The sequence below is a fragment of the Tachypleus tridentatus genome, chromosome 10 (assembly GCF_004210375.1).
Source record: "Tachypleus tridentatus isolate NWPU-2018 chromosome 10, ASM421037v1, whole genome shotgun sequence".
Lineage (NCBI taxonomy): Eukaryota > Metazoa > Arthropoda > Merostomata > Xiphosura > Limulidae > Tachypleus > Tachypleus tridentatus.
In genome coordinates this window covers 22,234,031-22,258,815 of record NC_134834.1, presented here as the reverse complement: position 1 = coordinate 22,258,815, position 24,785 = coordinate 22,234,031, and the positions used below count along the sequence as shown (strand labels likewise).

The 24,785-nt window shown below is 34.0% G+C and overlaps 1 protein-coding gene across 5 annotated transcripts in view; it reads left to right on the top strand.

Moving 5' to 3' along the window:
* Positions 1–24,785, top strand: part of LOC143228869 (transient receptor potential cation channel subfamily M member-like 2) — an 80,756-nt gene that overhangs the window by 38,940 nt on the left and 17,031 nt on the right. For all 5 annotated transcript variants that reach the window (XM_076460280.1, XM_076460281.1, XM_076460279.1 and 2 more), the window contains exons 5-17: positions 7,921–8,119; positions 9,304–9,493; positions 12,189–12,345; positions 13,008–13,101; positions 13,244–13,371; positions 13,992–14,183; positions 15,974–16,302; positions 16,690–16,942; positions 18,244–18,340; positions 19,112–19,205; positions 19,577–19,727; positions 21,290–21,433; positions 23,081–23,311. In XM_076460280.1, coding sequence (XP_076316395.1) covers positions 7,921–8,119; positions 9,304–9,493; positions 12,189–12,345; positions 13,008–13,101; positions 13,244–13,371; positions 13,992–14,183; positions 15,974–16,302; positions 16,690–16,942; positions 18,244–18,340; positions 19,112–19,205; positions 19,577–19,727; positions 21,290–21,433; positions 23,081–23,311 — 2,259 coding nt within the window. The remainder of the gene's footprint in view (positions 1–7,920; positions 8,120–9,303; positions 9,494–12,188; positions 12,346–13,007; positions 13,102–13,243; positions 13,372–13,991; positions 14,184–15,973; positions 16,303–16,689; positions 16,943–18,243; positions 18,341–19,111; positions 19,206–19,576; positions 19,728–21,289; positions 21,434–23,080; positions 23,312–24,785) is intronic.

Here is a 24,785-nt window from a genome sequence, read left to right as displayed (position 1 = left end):
TGTCCAGTCATGGAATGCTTTTGTGAATAAATATCTTAAAGTATTATTTGCAGAAGTTGAAACCACTTCCAAACTAGTGTTGTAGACACCTGGACAGTTCAAATTACTAGATGACTGCTGGTGATTGCTTTCTGTCAGTTTTACCTTGCTATATTACTAAGACTGATTCAAATGTATACAGCCACAACATAATTTGGTATCAGATTACAAATGGTTAAAAATGGGCTTCTGAAGTTCATTTTGTGTGTATCGATTGTACTAAATGGCTCATCCGTGTTGATGGTAAAATATGTCCAATGTGGGGCAGTATCCTTTCTTTGAAAGGTGAGCCATGCTTTACCTTTTGAAAAGCTAGATAACAGATATGTAGAGAAGGAACTTGAAACCAGTCAAAAACCCATTTTTATGCAAGAGCATGTGATGTATCTAATTGTGGTAGATATGTGGTTTGTGCAGAAATGAGTATCGGTGGACTTCTGGATTTAAATATTTTGTAGAATGGCACCATTAATGCCATATATTATAATAACTACAAACATCACTCTTTCTACTGCCATATTAGCCCTGTATTCTGTCTGGTTCTATTGTTCTAAACTTGGAGAGATTTCTAGAGAAAATAGATTGGTACAATTAGCCCCTGTATTCTGTCTGATTTTATTATGCTAAACTTAGGGAGATTTCTAGAGATAACAGATTGAATTAACCAAGTGGAGTAGCTTGCACTCGTATTTGATTCCAATCACTTATGGTTTTTTTTATGGAAGATGCAACACTTCTTAACAACTGATTCCAAATTCTAAAGTTGTTTTGGAATAATTTTCTTGGAGTGTGGCCAATAGTCCATCAAGACCCTATAGGTGCTAGTTTTAAGCATGTGACATGGGTGCCATACTCTGTATTGAAGTGCCCCTCAGTGTGGATTCCTGTTCGTGGTGAGGGGACCTCGGAGGGAAGGTTCTGTTCTTTCAGTTTACCTCCTCTGGGATCTAAACATCCACCCACCTGTTTGCTGTGAGTGGCAACCCGTGAAGAGGAGGAGAGGATCTTGGTGGTTAAGGGGTCCAACCCTAACACACCACTTTGGCCTTGAATTCCTGTAGACGGGCAGACTTTGGGTGGCCCCCCCTGGGTCAGTCGGCTGGTTCACTTGGGCTAGAGTCAACCAAGTACCAGTTTTGGAAGTTCTCAACGGGTGTTGTGGACATTGTGTCTGATGCTGGTGTTTGGGTATAGTGCTCACAAAACCCTGGCGTTGCTGCAATGGCCTTGCATGATATTGTAGTGCATCCCCTCGTAGGGCTCCATGATGGGTGGGGTCAGTGGATACTGAAATTTTCCTTTTTTCCTCCTCCAATAAAAAATTTAAAGTAGTGAAAAAACAGTCAATAGGTAAATGACCACGTCTTGAAGACTGAGCAGCAATCTTCAACATCTGTAACACCTGTACCCCATTTTCTTATATTCTCTTTCAGAAAAAACCTTTAGGGAAATGTCCCTTTTTATTCAGAAGGGACTAGAGGGACTTGCTGGCTCTCCAAAGTCAGTAAGGAAGCTTCGATCTGGAGACATATTGGTTGAAACATCCACAACCCAACACAGTGAACTCCTCTTGAATTCAAAGGCAATTGGGGATGTACCTATTGAGGTTACCCCTCATGCTACCTTGAATTCATCACGAGGAGTTATTGTTGAGAGGGACTTAAAGAGTGTCCCTGAGTCAGAGATTCTCGCTGGTCTGTCCACTCAAGGAGTTTCTGCAGTGAGGTGCATCTTCACTTGCAAAGATGGAGTTACACTACCGACAGATATCCTCGTTTTGACATTTACATCACCACATGCACATGTCACCATCAAGGCAGGTTATCTAATTTGCAGGGTACAGCCGTACATTCTAAAGTCTAAACCCTCTTCGATGTTTCCAATGTCAGAGGTTTGGCCACTCAAATACGTCCTGTCGTGGTTCCCTGACATGTGCTCATTGTGTCAACTGCAATGGTTCCCACCCTTCCTACTTTCGTTCTTGCCCAAAATGGTGGAAGGAAAAAGAGGTGCAGCGTTTGAAAACGACTCATAACATTAGTTATCCTGAGCCTCGGAAATTGCTGTCCGACACTCCATCTCGGACATATGCTGCTGCACTTTGTTCCACAGCTACAGTGGGAGTGCAGACAGATCTTTCTGTACCTCCAAGAGAATAGTTTTCAAAACAAATGAAAATCCTTTTGACCTCCATGGTTAAAAAGGTTGATGAATCGACTTCCACACCCATCTCTGTTCCTCCCATGCCTTCCAACAAACCTCAAGATCCACGTCCTTCAGTTTCAGATACAGGCATTTCTTCTGATACATCTTTTTCTCCCACCACAAGAGACAAAACAATTATTCGTTCGCGTCCTCAGTCACTGGATTCCCCTTCCAATAACAAAAACCTGCCCACCCGACCCAGAGCAGGATCCATGGAGGTTGATAGACCTCCTCCGAATAAGGACAGTAGGGAAAAAAGACATGGTCGTAAACAGAAGGGTTCTCCAGCCACATTGCCTGCCTATCATTAAAAATGGCCACCTTGATACAATGGAACTGTGGAGGTTTACGTTCTAATCTGGATGATATCAAAACACTGATTGCTTCCTACCATCCTGTTTGTCTTTCCTTACAAGAAACATTTCTAAAACCTGCTGATGCAGTCACCATTCGGCAGTTTTCTCTGTACAGAAATGACAGGCTGTGTGATGGACAAGTACATGGAGGGGTGGCACTGGTTGATCAGCATATGCCCACCCTGTCTTTGCCACTCAACACACCCTTGTAGGCCGTAGCCATCTGTGTTTCCTTGGGTCATACCATCACTGTTTGTTCTCTCTACCTGTCAGCTGGAGAGATATATGATCAATTAGACCTTGATGCTCTCATTGAACAGTTGCTGTTTCCACTTCTAATCCTGGGGGACTTTAATGGACATCATCCCCTCTGGGGAAGTGCTGTTATTGATAGGAGGGGTCACTCTGTAGAGCGTATGCTCTCTGATCACAATCTTTCTCTTTTCGATACTGGTTCTTCCACTTATTTTCATGCACCTAGTCAGTCCTTTACCACCATTGATTGTATTCCTCAAATCTCGGCATGTTTTCCACGATATCCTCGTTCGTGGTGGAATCCTGCTTGCCACTTGGCACAGAAGGCTAAAAAACGGGCCTGGGTTACTTTCCATAGATATCCCACACTTTCGAATCGCATTGCTTTCCAACGGGCCCGTGCACATGCTAGGTGGGTAAGATGTCAAAGCCAGAAGGATTAAGTTCACAACTAGCATATCTTCTACCACCAGTTCCAAGGTCATATGGGACAGGATTCGAAAGGTCAGTGGGCATTGCAATTCTGTCCCCTTCTCCATCTTGCTCTCTGATGGCCAAGAGGTAGATTATGTCCAGAGCATCGCCGATACTCTAGGTGAAATTTTTTGCCAGGTATCTAGCAGAGCGTTCACCTCTTTCCTTTCGAACTGACTGTCTTTTGGATTATAATCGTCCCTTTACACTGGTGGAACTGAAAATGGCCCTTCATCGGTCTGGCAGTACATCTGTTGGACCTGATGATGTACACTATGACATGCTGCACCATCTATCTCCTGCTTCTCTTGATATTCTTCTATTTGTTTTTAACAAGCCTGGCACCAGGCTATTATCTTACCCTTCTTTAAACCTGGGAAAGATCCCAAGATTCCTTCACACTACCATCCAATTGCTTTGACAAGCTGTCTCTCTAAGACCTTAGAGAGGATGGTTAATGCTCGTCTTGTTTGGTTCCTCGAATCAAACAACCTCCTCTCACCCACCCAGTGTGGGTTCCGACAACAGCACTCCACCACGGACCACCAAATTCGACTTGAAACATCAATCAGAGAAGCCTTTCTCAAGCGACAACATCTTGTTTCAATATTCTTTGACATTGAGAAGGCTTATGACACAACATGGAGGTATGGCATTTTGTGAGACCTCCATATATATGGGTTACGTGGCCATTTACCTATGTTTATTAAAAATTTTGTAATGGACAGGAGATTCCAAGTTCATGTGGGTTTGACACTTTCACGTTTTTTATACAGGAATTTGGAGTCCCTCAGGGCTGTGTTTTGAGTGTCACACTTTTCAGTATAAAGATAAATGCCATCACTGAACAACTCCCTCTCACTGTTTCAAACGGGCTCTATGTTGACGGCTTTCACATCTCGTGTCAGTCGTCGAACATGAGATATATTGAGAGGCAACTACAAACTGCCCTCAATCGTGTACTAAAATGGACTATGCCGAACAGCTTTAATTTTTCTCTCTCTAAAACCGTTTGCATGCACTTTTACTGCCAACAGGGTATCCACCCTGATCCTGAACTCTGTATCAGTGAAGTTTCGCTGCCAGTGGTCCATGAGACCAAGTTCTTGGGGCTTATCTTTGACCGTAAGCTGACCTTTATACCACACTTAAAGCAGCTACGGGTCAAGTGCACAAGAGCACTGAACATCCTCAGTGTCCTCTCTACTGCCAGTTGGGGAGAGGATCGATGTTCTATGTTAAAGATATATCGTGCTCTTATTCATTCAAATCTTAACTATGGATCAGTGGTCTATGGCTCTGCCAGACCCTTGGCCTTAAAAATGCTGGACCCTATTCATCATCAAGGACTTCGACTCTACTGGGGCTTTTCGCACCTCCCCAGTTCAGAGCTTACATGTGGAATCTCATGAACCTTCTCTGCACCTTTGCAGTTTGCAACTGTCTTTACTGTATTTTTCGAAACTTTGCTCCTTACCAAAGCATCCCACTTGGGGATGTATTTTCCTTCCTCAGTGGGCCTTACTTTTTCAAAACAGAAGATCTGCTATTGCTCCTTTTGGCTTTTGCATCCAGGCACAATTGGATGAATTGGGTCTGTCATTGGAAAACATTGCAGAATCCACTGGTCAGTCCATCCCCCCCATGGCTTATTACAGCCCCCAAATGTGACCTTTCTTTAAGTCATCTGAAAAAGGCAGATACTCCCGATTGGAAGTTCCGTCTTTTATTTACTGAACATCTTTCAAACACCCTTTCTATTCCAATTTATATGGGTGGTTCAAAATCAGGTGACTCTGTGGGCTCTGCCATGGTTTGTTGCAGTTCGGTGGTTGCGTGCAGAATCCCCTCTTCAGCTTCTGTGTTCACTGCTGAACTGTATGCCATATCTCTTGCCCTGGATCATATTGAAGCTGAGCAGTACTCCGACTGCACTATTTATACTGACTCCCTTAGTTCTCTACTGGCCCTGGAATCACTACACGTTAGCTCACACCCTGTTCTCACTGATATTCAAACCCGACTGGCCCATTTCTCATTAACATCTACTTCTATCCAGTTTTTCTGGATACCAGGCCACGTTGGTGTTTGAGGGAATGTGCTTGCAAACATTGCAGCTAAATCTATCTGCTCTGGCACTATCACCACTGTGCCTATTTCGTACATGGACTATGGTCCTGTATTCAAGGCTCGGCTCTGTGCCAGCTGGCAGTCCACTTGGAGTGAGCAACGTGACAACAAGCTTTTTCAAATGAGACCCTATATTGGGCTTTGGCCATCTAGCTTCCATAAGGTTTGGAAGGAGGAAGTTGTTCTAACTAGACTACACATTGGTCACAGTTTTTTAACTCATTGTTTTCTTTTATCTGGAACTGATGCACCAGTGTGTAGTTTGTGTAACACTCAAATCACTGTAAGCCACATTTTACTTTCGTGGCATCGTTATGATTCACAACGATGGCACCATTTTAAACATGTTCTGTCCCAAGGTTTGTCCATAACGTTAGACAGTTTTATTGGTGATGGTGACACTGTCCACCTTGAAAGTGTTTTTAGTTTTTTAAAGACCATTAATCTTTTTAACCTCATTTAAATATTTGATATTTATTCATTACACCTTTTTAATTGTGGTTTTCTTTTCAGTCTCAATCTCTCTTGTTCAATTTGACATTGTAAAATGACCAGAACAATAAATAACTCGACACCAGGACTGGATAGGCCAACATCAGGTGACTAATGCTACTGTTTGAACTATCCATTTGAATTACCTGCTAGTCATCCTGGCGAGTTGCTATTACACTTTTGCTGCATGTCATTTAACACTTTTATTACTTTACCTTTTAGTACTGGCCATAATGACACACAACCCTGAACCAGGACTGGAAAGACCAACTTCAGGTGACTGATGGTGGTTCTTGAACTTACCTGTTAGTCTTCCTGGTGGGTTATGATCATTACCATTATGCTAGAGTAAGTCCTTTACAACTTCTCTTACTCTGCTTTCTCTCTTAACATTGTAGACTAGGTGTCAACATTGGTTTTATACATTTTCTGTTTTTCAATGATGTTTTGTTTTACCTTCATTCCCTTTTATGTATCTTACTACATTTACTTTATTTTTACCTTTTTCCTGGACGTTTGGTGCAGATAGCCTAGCTGCTTTGTGCCACAGAACACTAACCAATCAATCAATCAAACCGTATTGAAGTGAGATGCCAGAAACTGTAAAAGTGTAAAGTAATGTGTACCAAATGTTTATTTAGGAGCTTTGAAGTTCTTGACCAATCATTTGGTTTCCAGATCACACGAAGCTTCATTAGCTACCTGATTTTCATAATGAACTGAGAAAAGTAATTTATAATGTTGCAGTAATAGTTGTGTTGAAGTTTAAACATTAGAAATGAAATTATCCTTTGCTTAAGGGGGGGGGAATTCATGTATTAGGTTCAGTTTATTACATTTTATTATGTAATCAAAACTTAACCTTGCTTGATCGACCCAGAATAGTATTTCTAGAGAAAATGCTTAGATTTAAACCTCTTAAAACTGTAAACTTTCATTAGCTAATCTACAAAGTTTGTACTGTGCAACAGCATTTATAACAATGAAATATAGTGTTAATTGTTGGGTTGGCTCTTTTAGATTTCGTGGTGAAACGATGTCCATTCTATGTGACCAGCAAATTAAAGTTATTGTCATTAATTGATGTCTGCAATTATATGTCATATAAATTGTGTCATTGTCATTTAATGTCTTGAGAACACTTGTATATCAGAATAATTTTTTTACTTGAATGTGAAGAAGTGAATAAGCCAATAAGAAAGTATTTTATGTCATATTTCTGTAGCTTTCTCACTTTCCTTAATTATTAGGCACAAACTAGAACTACATCTTGCTTTATTACCAATAAATATGGAAGGAACTGATCTTGTCAGTTTGAAATAGTTAAAATGTGGATTAGTTAAATGTAAATAAAGTGAACAAAAGTTTGTGATTACTCTTGAAAGATTGAATTCATGGCCTGCTTGTTATGTGGGTTTGTTCTATATATGCAAACATAACTTGGCTTCTGTAGAAGTATTCACTTAACATAAATTATTTTGACATTCTTTTCACAACTTCTTGATTTTCCTTCATTTTATTGGAAAATCACATAAAAATTTATACAATAAACTAAAAATGATCCTTTTATTGTTACATAAACGTTAAAATGGATTTACTTTAAACTTTTCAGTTGTGTTTTTAGGTATGCAAGGTATGTTTTCTAACAACTGTAGTCTGGTATGGTCTGGTGTTCAGCTTTGGAGTATTATAATGATCAGTCCCATTATTCATTGGTAAAGGTTAACTCAAGAGAAGGTATTGGGTGATGTTGACCAACTGGCCTTTCCTCTGGTCTTATCCCTTCTGAACTAGGGGTGGTTAGTGCAGGTAGCCCTTGAGTTGTTCTGTGTGAAATTCAACAAGTAATGTAGCTGACAACTACGGAAGTTATTTCTGTTAGATATGTTGATGAAATAATCATATGTATTATCCATGAGCTTTTTTCTTACAGACCTGAGTGAGTTTTTTTTTTTTTTTTAAATTTTAGACAGAGATTGTGCAGTTAGAAAATGAAGGAAATATTCCTGAAGACAACAAATTTGAACTAAATCCAGATCACTCTCACTTTGTTGTGGTAAAGGATGAAACCATTGCTAAAACAGGAAATAACTATTTCCTTCTTCGGTTAGAACAGTATTTGGCAGCTGCACTGGAAATCCAACAAGCTGATGAACAAGTACAAAAAGGTGACAGTAAATTAAGATTGCTCTACAAAACCAACACCTGTTTCTTGGTTATAGTTTTGTGAAATTTCCTACGATGATTAATAATGAAAATGTGTAGAATTCAGCGACATTTTGCTCATGTTTTGTTTTTTTTTAAATTAGAATTGTATTTCATGATAAGTATCAGCTATAAAGAAAGTGCATTTATATTTTATTTCTAATGTTGATTATAAACACTGGCAGTAACATCTACTTGGTGTTTGTTACCTTGTTTCATTAAAGTAAAAAATTGTATCATTTATTGGTGTCTGTTACCGTGTTTAATTAAAGTAATAAATTGTATCATTTATTCGTGTCTGTTACCGTGTTTAATTAAAGTAATAAATTGTATCATTCATTGGTCTTTGTTACCATGTTTCATTAAAGTTCTAAATTGTATCATTCATTGGTCTTTGTTACCATGTTTCATTAAAGTTATAAATTGTATTATTCATTGGTGTCTGTTACTGTGTTTAATTAAAGTAATAAATTGTATCATTCATTGATGTCTGTTACCGTGTTTCATTAAAGTTATAAATTGTATCATTCATTGATGTCTGTTACCGTGTTTCATTAAAGTAATAAATTGTATCATTCGTTGGTCTCTATTACCGTGTTTCATTAAAGTAATAGATTGTATCATTCATTGGTCTCTGTTACCGTGTTTAATTAAAGTAATAAATTGTATCATTCATTGGTGTCTACAACCTTGTGTCATTAAAGTAATTTTGTCATTAATTAGTGTCTGTGATCTTATGTTATTAAAATAATTGTCTTTAATTTGTGTCTGTGACACATTATTAAAGTACGTAATTGTGTCATTAATTAGTTATAAATTGTATCATTAATTGGTGTCTGCAACTTTGTGTCATTAAAGTAATTTTGTCATTAATTGGTGTCTGTGATCTTATGTTATTGAAGTAATTGTCTTTAAGTACGTAATTGTGCCATTAAAGTAAGGTTACTTTTAATACTTTGTGGGTGAATAAAAAAATATTTACTCTTTTAGAAAATTGCTGGTTTCTAGATCAAGAATTGGTTGTATTTGTAGTAATATTTTAATAAGTAAAAATACTCTTATATTGTTTATGTTCACATATTTACTATGTTCAGTTAGATAACTGGCTAAAGAAGATTTAATATGAAATGTAAAAATGTTTGTTTAGTTTCAGAAACATCCAAGAACACTCTTGGTTCCAGTGAAGTACCAGTAGTAGCTATACTAATACAAGGAGGATATGATTGCGTTCGATTTGTGCTGGATCATCTCAAGAAACAGTTTCCTGTAGTTATCATCAGAGGAAGTGGAGGTCTGGCCGACTTGCTAGCTTATGCTTACTCTGAGTTCAAACATCGGTACTGACTCTACTGTACGATAAAAATTGTAAATTAAACTAAATGAATAATACTTTTGGTTAGGTGTTGTTTTAGAAGTACTGATTACAATCGCATAAAAGTTGTCTTTGTAAATGCTCTAGTATTATAAATATCTAGGCTGGATGTGTGTCCAGACTGGGTTTGGATCTCTCCACACTTTGGGGCTGTGAGTTTTATTATGAAAGTAATGATTAAACCATTCCGTTTGGTTAGACAGAAGTAGCCTAAGAGTTAGTGGTTTCTGTTAAGTTTATGCCTTTTCTCTAGTCTTATCAGTTCAAAATTAAGGAAAATTACTCATATAGCCATTGTGTAGCTTTACGTGAAAATTCTAAACAGACAAGTATTAACATTTTATTTATATATAGCTTCATAACTGTATAGTTCAGAGCAATGTGAATATCATATCAGTAGTATTAAAAAAGGGAAATATAGACCAATGAAACATTGCTGAAAATGTTATGTTTTATATTTTCTAACATCATTGTTAATTTCATAGGTAAAATTTTTACTGAAATCTTTATCAACTCATTATATCGTTATATTGCAAATTATATCTCCTATTGTTATAGGCCTATTAGTAGTTTAGTATGAATAGTTGCGAAAAGAAAATGCTTATTTTTTGAGGAATGTCACGTTCTACATTCAAAGAACAGGAACTGTTGTGAAGGTTTAATGCAATTTGCCCACATTTAACTGACCTCTTGAGAACCTTATATTGGCTGTTCAGTTTTTCAGTGATTAATGATTACAAAACATGCTTGTTCAGTGTTTTGTTTTTACAATGTCTTCGATATCAACTTTATGTCATAAATGTTGTGAAAGTACCTACCAAAGTACAAGCTTTATTTTGTAAATTATAAAAATAAAACATTGAGCACTTTATTATTAAAGACACTTTTTGGTCCTTAAAAGTTGTTCTTCTCACAATTGAGAAAATAAATACTTAGTTGCTCTTAAATTATTCAGGAAACTATCGGTTCTTGTTTCAAAAGCTTTTAGAATGTTAGTCTTCACTACTGCTGATGGCATCTCATTTCATAAGCCAGCCTTCTCGCTAGAATAATAAAACTGTTTTAACTGTCTTTTTGCAATCCTAACACTTGTGTTTTGTTCTATTATCTCTTAGAATAGAGTATAAAGAAACCAGAGATCTTTAGTTAATCAAACACCTGAATATTGTAGTAAACTTCAGTAAAATCAGTTCAAACCCTACTTTTCTCAATTAAAAGTAAGAGATTGCAGCCAATCCACATATAATAATAATTCTTCTGTTCCCAGAATCATCATAATAGCCCTATTCTAAATCCTTTTTATGGGTCATCATTCTTTTTTAGATAAAAATATTGAAAGTATTTTGAGTAAGGCCTAACTACTCACTTCTCTAAAGAGGTGTTAAACACAAAGCTCTATCTGTCCTTTGCCCATCATGGGTATTGAAACTTGGTTTCTAGCAGTATAAGCCTGCAGACACATGCTATGCCACTGGAGAGCTTCTGTAAAGAGTATTATATTCTTTAACTTGCAATCAATATATCTATGAATACAGTCTCAAATTCTATTGGCTTAGATACTAGTGACCTTGATGGCATGGGTGTCTTGTGTATTGTCCAGATTCGTCTTTTGAGTTGACCCTTTAAGTTGATCTTTCAGCCATGGGGGATTTATAAGTGATGGCCAATCACACTAGTCATTGGTAAAAGAGTAGCCCAAGAGTTGATGGTGGGTGGTGATGAATAGCTGCCTTCTCTCTAGTCCTACACTGCCAAATTAGGGATGGTAAGTGCAGATAGCCCTCTAGTGACTTTGTGTGAAATTCTAACTGACTTTAGTCTTCCATTTCAACCTGATTCCCAACCTTTCATTTTGTGCCTCATACTCCTAACACTAGAATAATAACAGTTAAGGCTGTATTTAAATTTGAGAGACTTTTTTTGTTTAAATTATTGTGTAATTTGTTGTGCTCTAAATCTTTGGTCTTGCCCCTCATTGCTTTAAGTTTACAAATTAATTTTTGGTATGTTATACATTTGGATTTATTTTTGTTGCTTGGTATGTTAGCACTAAAACCACATTTTTTTTTCTGGAAAGTTAGAAGGGGTTGTGGGAAAAGGCCATTTATTAACCTTAGTAGCATTTTTTTTTTCTTATGATTGAATGAGTTCTATATTTATTCTTAGCTAAGTTAATCTTTAGTGGATGATGCAAAGTTCAAGTGCCATTTGTTTACTTCTGGCTTCAAGGAGAGTTGTTCATATAAAAAGAAACTAATGTTATATAAGCTGTATTTGTAACCTTAAAAAAATAAATAACATACAAATGTATATTTTATATCATATATAATCATTACAGGATCTGTATGAAATTCTAACAATATGCAACTTAAGTAATCAAAGCAAAAATACAATCAATACTGAAATTCATCCCACAAATTATTACTGTGACTTTACATGTATTTTATGTTTAAAGGATAGCTAGTTTTACTCAGAGCTGTAACGGGCAAAAAGTTAACAACATGTGATACAGGTGGACTTGCCAGTGATGAATGGTACATAAACGAGTTGGTAATTTCAAGATTAACATAAGCTTTTATTATTTTTAATAATAGCTTTAAAGCATTATAAAATTACCTGGTTGATGGTGATCTTAACGTTTTTTTTGTTCTACATTTTAGGGCTCAGAGTAGATGGGATGTAGAATTTATAGAAAACTTTCTGAAACCAGAACTTTCAAACAAGATAGTATTCCATTTTCCAAAGCTACGAGAAAACAGCCTAGCTCGAAATATGTTCAGGGACAGAATTCTGGAGTGTGTTCGCCATGCTCAGCAGGCTAGTTTTAATTTTTCTTTGTTATTGTTCCCCTAAAATAATTTCTTAAAGCTCATATAAAAGTACTATAGCTAGAGTTCAGGTATAAATGACACAGTGATGTGTAATTGGGACAAGTACCATGACTAGGTTAAATTTTCGTGTGTAGCACAGTGATGTTGTTAGAACACATAGCAGTGTTTAACAAGCAATTTGTGTATATTTTAAGATGTTAATTTGATTCTTAAGTATGTTTAATGATGTAAAAGTTCTTGTACTAGGTATAAAGTAGATAAGAGGCAACACTTGAAGGTCATGTTGAGCATGGTGCCTGAAACTATACGTACGTCTTGTGAGCATTAGCTAACATCAATGAAAATGAGTGTATCTAGTTATTATAGAATAAAACATAGAATGTATAGTTGTTTATCAACCAGTAATATTATCAAACATAAGTATATTAGAAATTTGAAACTCAATCAGGGCATAATGCTATTACAAATTTCAGAGTGTATGTTGGGTTGATTTTGTTATTAAATGAAGTCATATGTTGAGTTAATTTTGTATTTATTTATTATGAAAATACTTATTTGTAATTTGAATATTGTTTAAATTCATCCTCTGTTAAAATTATGAAAAAAAATTAAAATGCATAATTTATGTGTAGTGTTTTTTGTTTATAGCAACAACAAATATATCTGACAGTGCTGAATATCCACAGTAATATATGCAATCTAAAAAACCTGGACCAACACATACTTCAGGCACTTTTCAAATGTAAGAATCATTTTAGTTTCTTTAAATATAGTTTATTATAATCATTACTGCATAATAAGGAGTTGTATTAAAGTTAGATTTATTAAATAAATGAGCGTGGATGAGACGGCTAACTAGCAAAATTATTTTAATTTATTTTTAGCTCAGAAACCAGAAAAGAACAACTGGCACGAACAGATGCAGAAAGATCTGTTACTCACGTTGGACTGGAACAATCCGCGTGTAGCTTTGACTGAGGTCTTTCGTAAAGATCCTTCTAATAAGTTCAAGGCAGGTTTTTATTAACTTGACATACTAAACTAAAGAGTTGCAAAACTCGGTTTTCATTGTTTGTATTTATAATTTCTGTGTTTTAGAAGTGAGCTAGAAAATATTTTCACTAAAGAAGAGAAGCAAACAAAATGCACAAAAGTGTGATAAATAATGATATAGGCTTTCTACTGAAACCATAAGGAAAACATTCTTCAAAGGAACAAAATATGATGAAATCTAAGAAGTGATGTTCATACCTGTTGTGGTTCTCATGTAGTATACATATTAATAGGTTGTATATAGTATGTTGAAACTATTTGTATAACTAACTGTTTGCTTTTATAAGTTTTTTTTAGCTAATTTCTGTTTGATTTTTCTACTTAATTTTGTTTAAAAAAGCCATCAATTAATCATAACATCTTTTAATTGGAAATTCCATGTTTGCATCAAAATATCTGATCTGTTTGTGGTTTGTTTTTAATAAGAGAAATTCTAATATATTTTTAAGTTTTTTTATTGTCTTAAATGTATTTATGTGTGCTATGTTGTCATTTATTACCGAACTGGCTACAAAGGTTAACTGTTGCAATGTTTGAAAACAAAAGATTTATGTTGTTAAAAATCTTTTCTTGTCACAGATAACAAAAGATATGTTTGAACAATCTCTGTTAAGACCAGATAGAGAGGAGTTTGTGAACCTGTTTCTCAGCCAAGGTTTTCAAGTTCATAAGTTCTTGACTCCTCGTAGACTGAAATTGCTTTTTATGAGAGTTCAGAACCAAGAATTTTTTCATTCTGTTTGTTGGGAAGGAATTCTTGGCCATGGTCATGTAAGTGTTACCTTGAATGTGGTTGTTGTCTCATTTTTCAAAAAAATTTGAATTAAGGATTAAAAAAATCGAAAGTTGAACTATAATCACAAAACCTGAGAATCAGAATACTATACCTACTTCTAATTTTATCCCAGAATCGCCATTTAGATGTAAACTGTGCTGATTACTTATTCCAGTTAAGATATTAACATATCATCCAGATGTTGTTACATTATCCAGTGATAATTATCCGAATTGTTATTTTGCGATAAACAAAATCGGACATTTTTATGTAAAAAAGATACAATATTTACAATTGGGCTGTCCTTGTTTGAAGACACTTTTCAGTGTATTTTGAATTTTGTATACCCTTTTTTAATGGCTTTTAGGCTAAACAAAAGTATTATTCAGAAGGTATGATTATGATCAAAAGCTGAAACCTATTTGTATTTCACATGCACATATGGAAAAATTTAATGTTTTGCTAGAAACAAAATTATTGTATAGGAACATTAACCAGAAATCCTTGAAACTTTAGTTTGCATTTAAAAAAAATATTGTTGAAGAAAAAGTTAATTTACAATAAATAATCACAATAGTTTCAGAGCTTATTGTTTTATTGAGGTGCAATAAACAGAATATCTTAAAATGACAAGTTTTCCCAACATTTAATTTTATAAAAACATTTCTGTTTCCTGAAAGTATGAAATGCATTCCACCTCAATAATGCAGATTAACTTGCATTGTTAAATTAATGTACTTATGGACAAAGGATTAAACCAAATATTTTAAGCAGTAGAACTTTGTAATGCATTGTTGGAATTACAACTAAAATTGCTGTTAGCAGTGGTAGTGACAAGTTGGTGATTCAGCACTGTTATCACTTTAGTGGCCAGGTAGTTAAGGCACTTGACTCGTAATCTGAGGGTCGCAGGTTCAAATCTCTGTCACACTAAACGTGCTCGCCCTTTCAGCAGGGGGTGTTATAATGTGATGATCAATCCCATTATTTGTTGGTAAAAGAGTAGTCCAAGTAGTCTTTACTATTGTAAAGAAAATTGTTCTGAAAATAATTGTGGAAGGCAATAAAACATCAGTAGGGCTGGAGTCACAAGTGTGTGCGTTTGTTGATGGAATGGTGAGTTGTTTGGCGTTAGCATCAATACTCTCGAACACAGATATGCATAAATGTCATAATTTTATTCAAGCTTTTCCTGTGATTTTGTCCTGAATTATATTAAAGGTGTTTTAAGAAGGCAAAAAAACAGTACACAGTGATGTCAACAATTTTCTATCGTCCATATCCAGTGTTGATCACGCTTATTACCCCGCTAGACGTTGGCCAGGTGGGTTAAGGCGTTCGACTCGTAATCTAAAAGTCGCAGGTTCGAATCTGTCCGTTGCATCAAACATGCTCGTCCTTTCAGCCGTGAGTGCGTTATAATGTGACGGTTAATCCCACTATTCGTTGGTAAAAGAGTAGCCCAAGAGTTTGTGGTGGATAGTGATGACTAGCTGCCTTCCCTCTAGTCTTACACTGCTAAATTAGGGACGGCTAGCTCAGATAGCCCTTGTGTAACTTTGTGCAAAATTCAAAAGAAATCATACCACCTTAGTATTAAATTTATGGGTATATTAATTTGTGACAGTTACTATTTATAGGTAGTCTGTTATACCAGGTATTTTCATTACATAGTTTATGAAGTCACATTTTTATCTCCAATTTTAGTGCCAAATATGATGTACGTTTTATAACACTTAAATTTGATAGTTACTGTTTCTGAAACTATGTTTGGATCTGTTTTCAGGTGTTCAAGTTTGGTAAATTCTTTATAGAAAACGATTTAAACTGGCTCATTTCAATATTGACTGGATTTTCCAAGTATATTGATCCCCAAGGCTTGTCACTTAATGCCATGGGTATGTATGTCACTGACCATGCAGGAGCTGAAAGAAGGGCATTGACAATACTGACAATGTGGGCTGTCTGTACAAACAAGTCAAAATTAACTGAAATCCTGTGGAGACATTCGGATCAGCCAATTCACCTTGGTCTTGTTGTTTCCATGATGTTCGAGAGGCTAGAAAGCTATGTGAGTGAATCTGGATTGAAAACAGAAATGATAAGGTTACAAAAGTAAGTGGGAAAAAAAACAACTGATTTTTGTAAGTTTTTTATAAAAAATTATGAAAGAGGGTTACTGAAGGTTTCATATTTTAAAATGTTTATAAATGTTTTATTTTAGTTTGAGCTAAAGAAACATTATTAGAGCTACAAAGTAATACATTATTTCTTGTAATTCTGCAAAATTGAATTAGAAATTCACTGGAGTTTGGTGTTAGTGTTGTAAAGCTTCTGACAGGGTGTCGTTTTTACAATAACTTGGTCTTGTTAACATTAAAATCATATGGTTATTTTTTTTGAAAAAAGAAATTAAAAAGTTAATGTTTGGATGTGACCTATTTTAATGTTCTATCTTGGACTATCAAGTTACAAGAATTTTTTTTTTTTTTTCCTGGACAGGGAATTTGCTGATAAGGCCACCAGAGTGCTAGATGTGAGCTACAAGGAAGCTACGTGTCGTGCGTATGATGTTTTAAATGAAGAAAGTCCTGAGTGGGAATATAAAACTGCAGTGGAGCTTGCTGCTGACTTTAAAATAAGAATCTTTCTCTCACATCCGTGTTGCCAAAAATGGTTGACAAACATGTTTTTGGGAAACATCCGTATCCGAGAGCTGACTTGGGGAGTCGTGACTTTTCCACAGTGGGTTAAGGTACACAAAACTGATATTGTTATTTGTTCCTACTGCAGTGTATAATCTTTGTTTTTATAGTAAGTATTGCCCCTGTCTGAAGAACAAACAACAAACATTTCTCTGCTGTGATTTGTAGAAATGAAATACATGATTCATTCATGATGAAGCTATTATAATAACTAAACGTACATCAGTGACTGAAGCTAAGCAACTCATTTTCTGCATATTTCACTTATAGCTCTTTATATCAGATATTACTAATAACTGGATATAAAGAAAAGTATGAAACTGAAATAATATACCAGTTTATGTTAGTCCTGTGAAGTAGAAAGTTTTTAACTTCTAATCAAGCAAACAGGCTTTTATGTTGTTTTGTAATTCGGTAGGTGAAGTGTGTATGTATGTTTATAATTCTTTATAAATGATAGATGTAATATCTTTATTTTTTTATTTTGTGAAATTCTCAACATGAAGAAATTTATGATCCATGTAATTAATATTGTACTTATTCCCTTGAACTATGAACCCTTTTGTCATGCCTAAATTTTCACGTAAAATTTTGTTGAATTTTATGAAACGTAACATTTCACTACAGTTTCTATTTCTGCGTGTAAACTTTAGGTTACAAAATTGTTTCTAAACCATTTGCTACCCGTGGGATTTGTAAGATTGAATAATTTTATTTTGAGTTACAAACCTTTGTGTAAAAATAAAAAAAACTGATAAAAAACATCGCTAGTTTTTAGTTTAAGATGTTGCAGCCAATTGCAATAATAACTGTTGTCACATTCATTTTTTTGCTTTTATATTATCGGGGACCTCACAACCAACAAGATCCATTAAGTTTGGTGCATAAATAGTTTAAAAAATCCAGTTTCAAATGGAAATGATGCATAAATAGCTAATGTATTCGGAATATGTTGCTTACTGTTGCTGTTATCGTAATTGTTTTTTTTTACTCAGACTGGGATCTAAGAGGTGTTGCCAGTCTTGTGTAGTTTTGTGCAACGCTTGACAGCAAAGAATTAACATATTGTAAAATATTTTCATATTTATGTATCTAGGTTTTTCTGTTGTTTGTGTATAGTTCTTTGCTTACTTTTCAAAACAACTGAAGTATTTATACGCAGGGGAAAATAAGTGCAAGGTTCGAGATCTTTTTATCTTAAAATGCTTTTGATGGAGAAACTTGAAGACTAATGACCAGTTAACGTAATTAAAATATGCACTAAATAATGTGAAAATTTTGGCTTAGTTGCAAAATCAGAAGTTTTTAATAACCCTTCAAGAATTGAGAAGACTGATTTGTTTGTTTGTAGGTGATCATGTGTGCTTTCCTGATTTTCCCAATGTACATCTGGGTCAGGTTCAAGGTGGACCCACGAGAGTCTTGGAATGCTTTCAAGGATATATCAGGTAAAAAGATCTGCCTGATATAAGACTGAGTTGTTGGATAAATTTAATAGAAAGATTAAACTTCAAGGAATAACCAGTAATGTTTTTATTGATGTTTTGTGCTAATTTTCAGCTGCTACGGCAACTCAACCAAGTTCAAAATACAACACTAATGCTTCTTCATTTTGTAACTTTTTTCGTGACTCCATTTTGGATTGAAAGTGAAACAATTTGTAAGTAGGTCAAATGCATGTATGGTGCTGACATCTAGCGTTGAAGCTAGGTTTTATTGATAATGGATGAACTCGTCCGCGGCACCTTGTTACCGATCAGCTTGGACAAGTTATCTCGTCTACAGCACTGAACAGGTTAATGAGGTGTTATGTTTTTATAAAATCTTATTGTAAGCTCTTGGTGATTGACTGAAGTCTTTATCAGAAAAGTACTTTATTGCATTTTACTCTTCATAAAGGTTAAAGTGATTTTCCTTAAAATATTTGTTATAGGTTAAAACCTAACCTGTAGAAAACTTTCTGAAGTGGGGAAAAAAAATTGATTTGTATACTTTTTGTACAAAAATCAATTGTAGATTTAAAATAATTCTGGGTTATAAAGGAATCAAGCACTCTCATGTGGGTCAATATTTTTTGAAGATTGTATAAATGTTCTACTTTTTCTTGAACAATAAATTTTTCAGTTTGAAAGTAAATATAAAAAATATTGTTCCTGAAACCTCATAAATACTATAAAAGGGTGACTAAACATGTAAAGATGGAGATATTTTTCTTCTAGATTTAGACTCTGATGATGATAAAGATGAAAGGGAAGGTGATGAAGATATTCTTCTCAAGCCAACAGGCCAGTGTTTGCCAGTAGGAGTCGTAGAGTAAGTAAGCACATTTCTTAATTCATTTCGGTGATTTGCCGTATTATTATTCAAACTATTTGTCTTTAGTAAAATAGTCCAAATAAATATGAACAGCTGAAATATAAAAAAAATTATTTTGTGTGTTGATATAGGATAAATAAAGCATCTCTTTATGTTAAATATAGCATTATAAAATATATGAATCTTCTCATTAAGTTAGTTTTTTATTAAAAATCCAACTTGTGTATACCCTTGTAATGTGTGTTATCTGTATAATAATCATTCACAAACTTGTGAAATAGTTGGTTTTGTAAAGTTGGTACAACTTGTTTCAGTCTTTGAGTTGAGGAATCATAGATGTTGTCGAATATCTACCTTTTTTCTAACAGGAATAATTCAAAAGGAAAAAAAAAGAAACATCTTAAAGACCGTATGGGAACACTTAGAGAAAGAGAGGTTTTTATTCGATCTTCACCTTCAATATGGAGGATGGTCTATCTGATGTGGAGTGCTCCAATTACAAAATTTTGGACATTTCAGGTGTGATTTATTGATGGAATTTCACTATACTACGTATGAATGTATATCTGTAATTCAAAATCAACTAGTGTGTGTAAATGTTACCTTCATTAACAAAATTATCAGTATTAGTGTGGTCAGATAAATCTGTTCAGTTTACATTACAGTGGCAATAGATGAACCAAGACCAAGCGATATGGTTGGATACATCTTCTTTTTGGGTTAGGTCATGGTGATAACAGATGAACTAAGTGATAGGGCCATATTTTCTTTTTTGTTATGGTGGTGATGGATGAAATAAGTGATAAAGTCTGATAGTTTCTGTTTGTCATTTTTAACTGAATGCAATTTTCTATGCACAGAGGACATACGCATACGACTGTTTAATTGTTAAAAGGGTAATGTAGTTCATAAAAATACAATTAAGTTTAACTTGTGGATAATTTCTGTAAATCATTTTTCTTTATTTTATAACTGTCTACTCATAAAATGTAAAAAAGTTAAAAATCCTGTATCCTACTAGCATTGGCAAACAAACATTGTAGTGAAAGAGACTTACACATGTAGGATCTCATCACTTAGAAAAGCAGTGCTCAATAGAGAATGGGCTATACCTCTGAAATGAGGACCTCAGCTCATAGTCTTCAGTACGTGACCTGACTTTTAAGTGGTATGGCCATATAACTGTTAGGTCTTAATCCATGAGGATGAACTTGGTGGAAGGATGATGTAACTTTTCTTCAGCTTAGCTCATTATGATGAAGTCAGTTATAAGGTCATATAACTTCTGTTAAGGTAAAGTTAAAGTTTGTGATGATAAACTCAGTATTGGGGTCAGATTATTTCTGTTAGACTTATCTCCTGGTGGTACACTGGTTGGTAGGGTCAGATAACTATTTTGCTTAATTCATTGTGGCTCATCATGGTGAATTGGGTTATGTGGCCAGATAACTTCTGTTAAGGTTAGTTCATGTGGTTAACTGTCAGGGTCATATAACATATTTTTGGTTTAATTTATCTTCATAAACTGGGTGAAAAGGTCAAATATGAAATATAACATTTGTTTTTTAAAGTGACCAAATGGCCATGTATTTTAGTTCTGCATCTATTCCTCTTGAAGTTGTTGGTGATAAAATATTTCATGAGAGTATTTGACAAAAACACAATGTTTTATTTGTTCAGAAATGTTACAAGAACCATTTGTAATTTGATTAAAATGTCTTTAATTACCATAAAGCATTAAACTGTCAACAGTCAAAAGAAACGTAGAAAGTAGCATCAAAGAAAGCGGTAAGTTACCAGGTGTTCTTGTTCTGTAGACTGTCCATAACTTTTAGTTTGTAATGTTTTAATACAACCTCAAAATATGCATGTTTTGAGCAAAAACAAAAGGATATGTCTGCTAAAATCAGTAACTAAGAGTGTGTGATTGTTGTACCTCCTAATAGCACTGGTTTTACCTTTTTATATAAATTGTTGATATGAAGTGAGCTAGTGGCTGAGTGAAGTACGATGAACCATGCTTCTTAAGGTAACTGGTGTTATCTCAGAATGTTTTAATTTCAAATTATATTTAATTTTAGATTTTCTACATGTTTTATCTGGGAATGTTCAGTTTGGCTGTGTTATGGCCTTCTTGTGGGAATATCTATCTGGACTCAGCAGTTTGCATTTGGACTGCACTTATTGTTCTGGAAACAGTTCGGAGGACCTATATGCTTTATCGGGTAAGGGGAAGGGTATACATTCAGATAATGAATATTGATTTTTCAATTTACTGTTAAATTTTTTTTTGCTTTCCAGCTGGTAAGAATTAATAGATTACCACTGAATTTTCCTTAAGTCAAATTGTTAAACAGAGTAATGTACTTTTTTTTACATTCTGTTTTATTTATGTGTAGTTTGAAAAATTTACAAGTTTGGTTTGCAAGTAACTCACTGCTAAATTTTTTATAAGTATAGATTCTTTTGTCATTTAACAGTTTATGTCCCACTTATATTTAATGAAGATTATTCAGTTGTCCTCATTACTGATACTTTCATCAATTACCATCTTACCTTTTGTGTTTACTTTTTTAAGGAAAAAGTGAAATATCTGTAAAAGAAGTGACTTATGATCCATTGTTTTGCTTGATGGGATTCCACCTTATAAATTTGTTTTTTTATCTCTCATTTAAAAATTCTGCTAACTTAAACTGTGAAAGTGATAATATTTTTAAATAAAACATGTCTACTGATGGAAGTTTGTTAGAAAGTATTTTGAGTGGAGATACTCAAATGAACAAACTGAAAATGTGCGACTCGCACTATTTATGTTTTGAAATGTGTAAAAAACATTTCAGGGCTAAATAATTCTTGATTTTTCATATTTGAAGTCATGTTTAGAATTACAAAATATCCAGTGCAATCGGTTAATGTTTAGATAATTTATTTTTCTTTTATTAATATTGTATTCAGTGTGTTAATCTAGTACGTCCTTAAATAAAGGGAGATGTACTTTAACCATGTGTACGTAGGTTGGACAAGTTTTACTGGTATTCATTAAATGATGCTTGTAAATCTGATAATGAAATGTTTTCATGATTTATTAACATTGGTAAAATAGTTTATTTTGAATCGGGATTTTATGGTTGAACTGTTGCAAATCTTTGTTCAGAAGCAAAATTGGAGATAGATGATTACATCTTAATATTTTCTATTGTTTTGTAAATAATAAAAAAATTCTCATAAGGAAGTAATTTTTGCTTTATTTAAATACATTGGCAGTTTTTACCAAGATTTATATGGGAATGTTTGTGACGGTTTTCTACTCAATTGTCTCATCCGTCACAGTGAATACACAAAATGTAAATACACATTGAATTTATTTGACATCAACTTGTACTTCTTGTATAAAATTAACTTTTACTTTCTTAAAATAGAACTATTTAAAAACAATGTCTTAAGTGAAAGGTTGGATATTGAAGGTATCAGTCCAATGCATGTACTACATAAAATTATCAGTCAAGACTTGTGGACACTCTGATGTTATAACATCTTAACTCCACATCAGTTATACTGTCTACACCTTATTTAGAATTGAAAGAATCAACACTTTGATTAGTTTAAAATGAGTCATAAATACAACAAAATTTTAACTTTTCAGATTTTGTTAACACTGAATTATTTTTATGAGACAGACATACACATGTGAGTGCATGTATTTATAGAGCATTTTATAACATGTTATTGTAGTTTCTAACTAAATTTTTCCAAATGTCACCAACTACAGCTGTGCAACTTAGGCTAAACTGAACTCTTTTAATCTAAGTAATTCCTTTAAATATCTAACAAGAGTACTAGAGTGTTTTGATGTAAGATTTTTTTTTTTTCAGAAAGTTAGCAGTATACCATTGTTCCTTAAGGTCATTGAAATCCTGCTGATGGTAACGTTCGTGTGTCTCTATAGTTTGGGACGAATATTTTATGTTGGAAGTTTTCTAAGTCCCTATACCAGTAAAGTGCTTCTTTGTGTAGCACTTCTGTATTTTTACTATCGACTGATTGCCATTTACTTACCAATATCACCAACACTGGGACCTCTCCTGTACAGAGTTAAGCTTATGGTATGTATTAATACAATGCAAGTCTTGTAATTCTTTTCTCTATGTACAACGTTGTATAGCTATAAAATATTTAAGTTTTTTATATTTTGGTTTTGTAGTTTATCTTGTAAACTTATTGTTCATGGTTAGTAAACTTCTATTAAGAAACCTTGTGTAAGAAAAACTTTATAAAAGTTGGCTAAAATTTTGTTTTATGCCAAAAACAAATTTATAACAGAAGGTTAAAAAAAAAAAAGCAGACTATAAAATTACATGTAGAGTGACTTGAAATGAAACTTAACATTTTTCTTAAGCTATTTAGTTTGTTTTGCTTGGATTCTTGCCTATTTTTATCTTGTAAATTTATTAAGTTATTATTTTCATTCTTTTCACACTATCAGTAAATAGGGTACAATAATAATAACAAAAATGAAACAATTTCACTCTAGCTCACTGATTGGCAAGACCAAAATATGACATGAATGTGAGAATATTTTTAAAATATTTAAATTATTAACACATTATTGTTTTTCCTCCAGTTTGTTGTTTTCATTCCAAGAATAATTTTAGGAGTTCCATTAACTTGCACCACATTTGATGTTTGACTGCATTTTATAATAGGGCAACCTTTCCTGTTTAAAGTTTCAGTGGGAGTCAAGTCAAATTGTGGTACACTTTTGGGTTGACTGCTTGTCACTGTACTTACTTCACATTTTAGGTAAATGAACTTTGACACCCAGTATGATCGATAACTGTGAAAATCCAAACAGTAAAACTGTGTGTTGACAGTAGTGGTGATAGTGATGTTAACTTTAAAGAAATTATAAGTTGAAACTGTGTGTATACATGTGTACATAATGTGTTATTGGATGAATTGTCAATATGTACTTGAAATGCGCTATTGCAATTTTTTGTATCTGTGTAATTTATAACATTTATAAGCTGTTCTTAAGATATGTCAAGAAAGGTTTGTTGTTGTGTTTCTAATCATTTAAATTGTTTTGATAAATTAAATTGAATTTTCCTATAAGTTGTTTCTTGTATATCTACTAAAGAAATCCAAAACCTAGCTGTAGATATGTGATATAGCTACTTGATGTTTGTAAGGAACCTAGTCATAAATATTTGTAGCTACTCGTTGTTTGTGTGGAACCTCACTGTAGGTATTTGACGTAGCTACTCGATGTTGTTTGTAAGGTATTCATATAGTACAGCTGCTATATTAGCAATAATTGTTTACACAAAATTAATGAGTATGTTGAAACACTTTTTTCTTTTTAAGTATGTGTTATTTTTGTCGCACATGGGAACGGTTTAGCTCATTTCAATAATTAAATGGTAGAATGAATGACAACTTAAGCAAACAGCTATCATCACAGTGTTTTGTATGTTGTGAACATGATAGTAGTGGAAACAGTGAACTTTAAAAGAAGAAAAAGTTTACCACAATTTTACGTGACCCCTCCCCCTTTCCCCGTAAACAACTTGGAGTAGG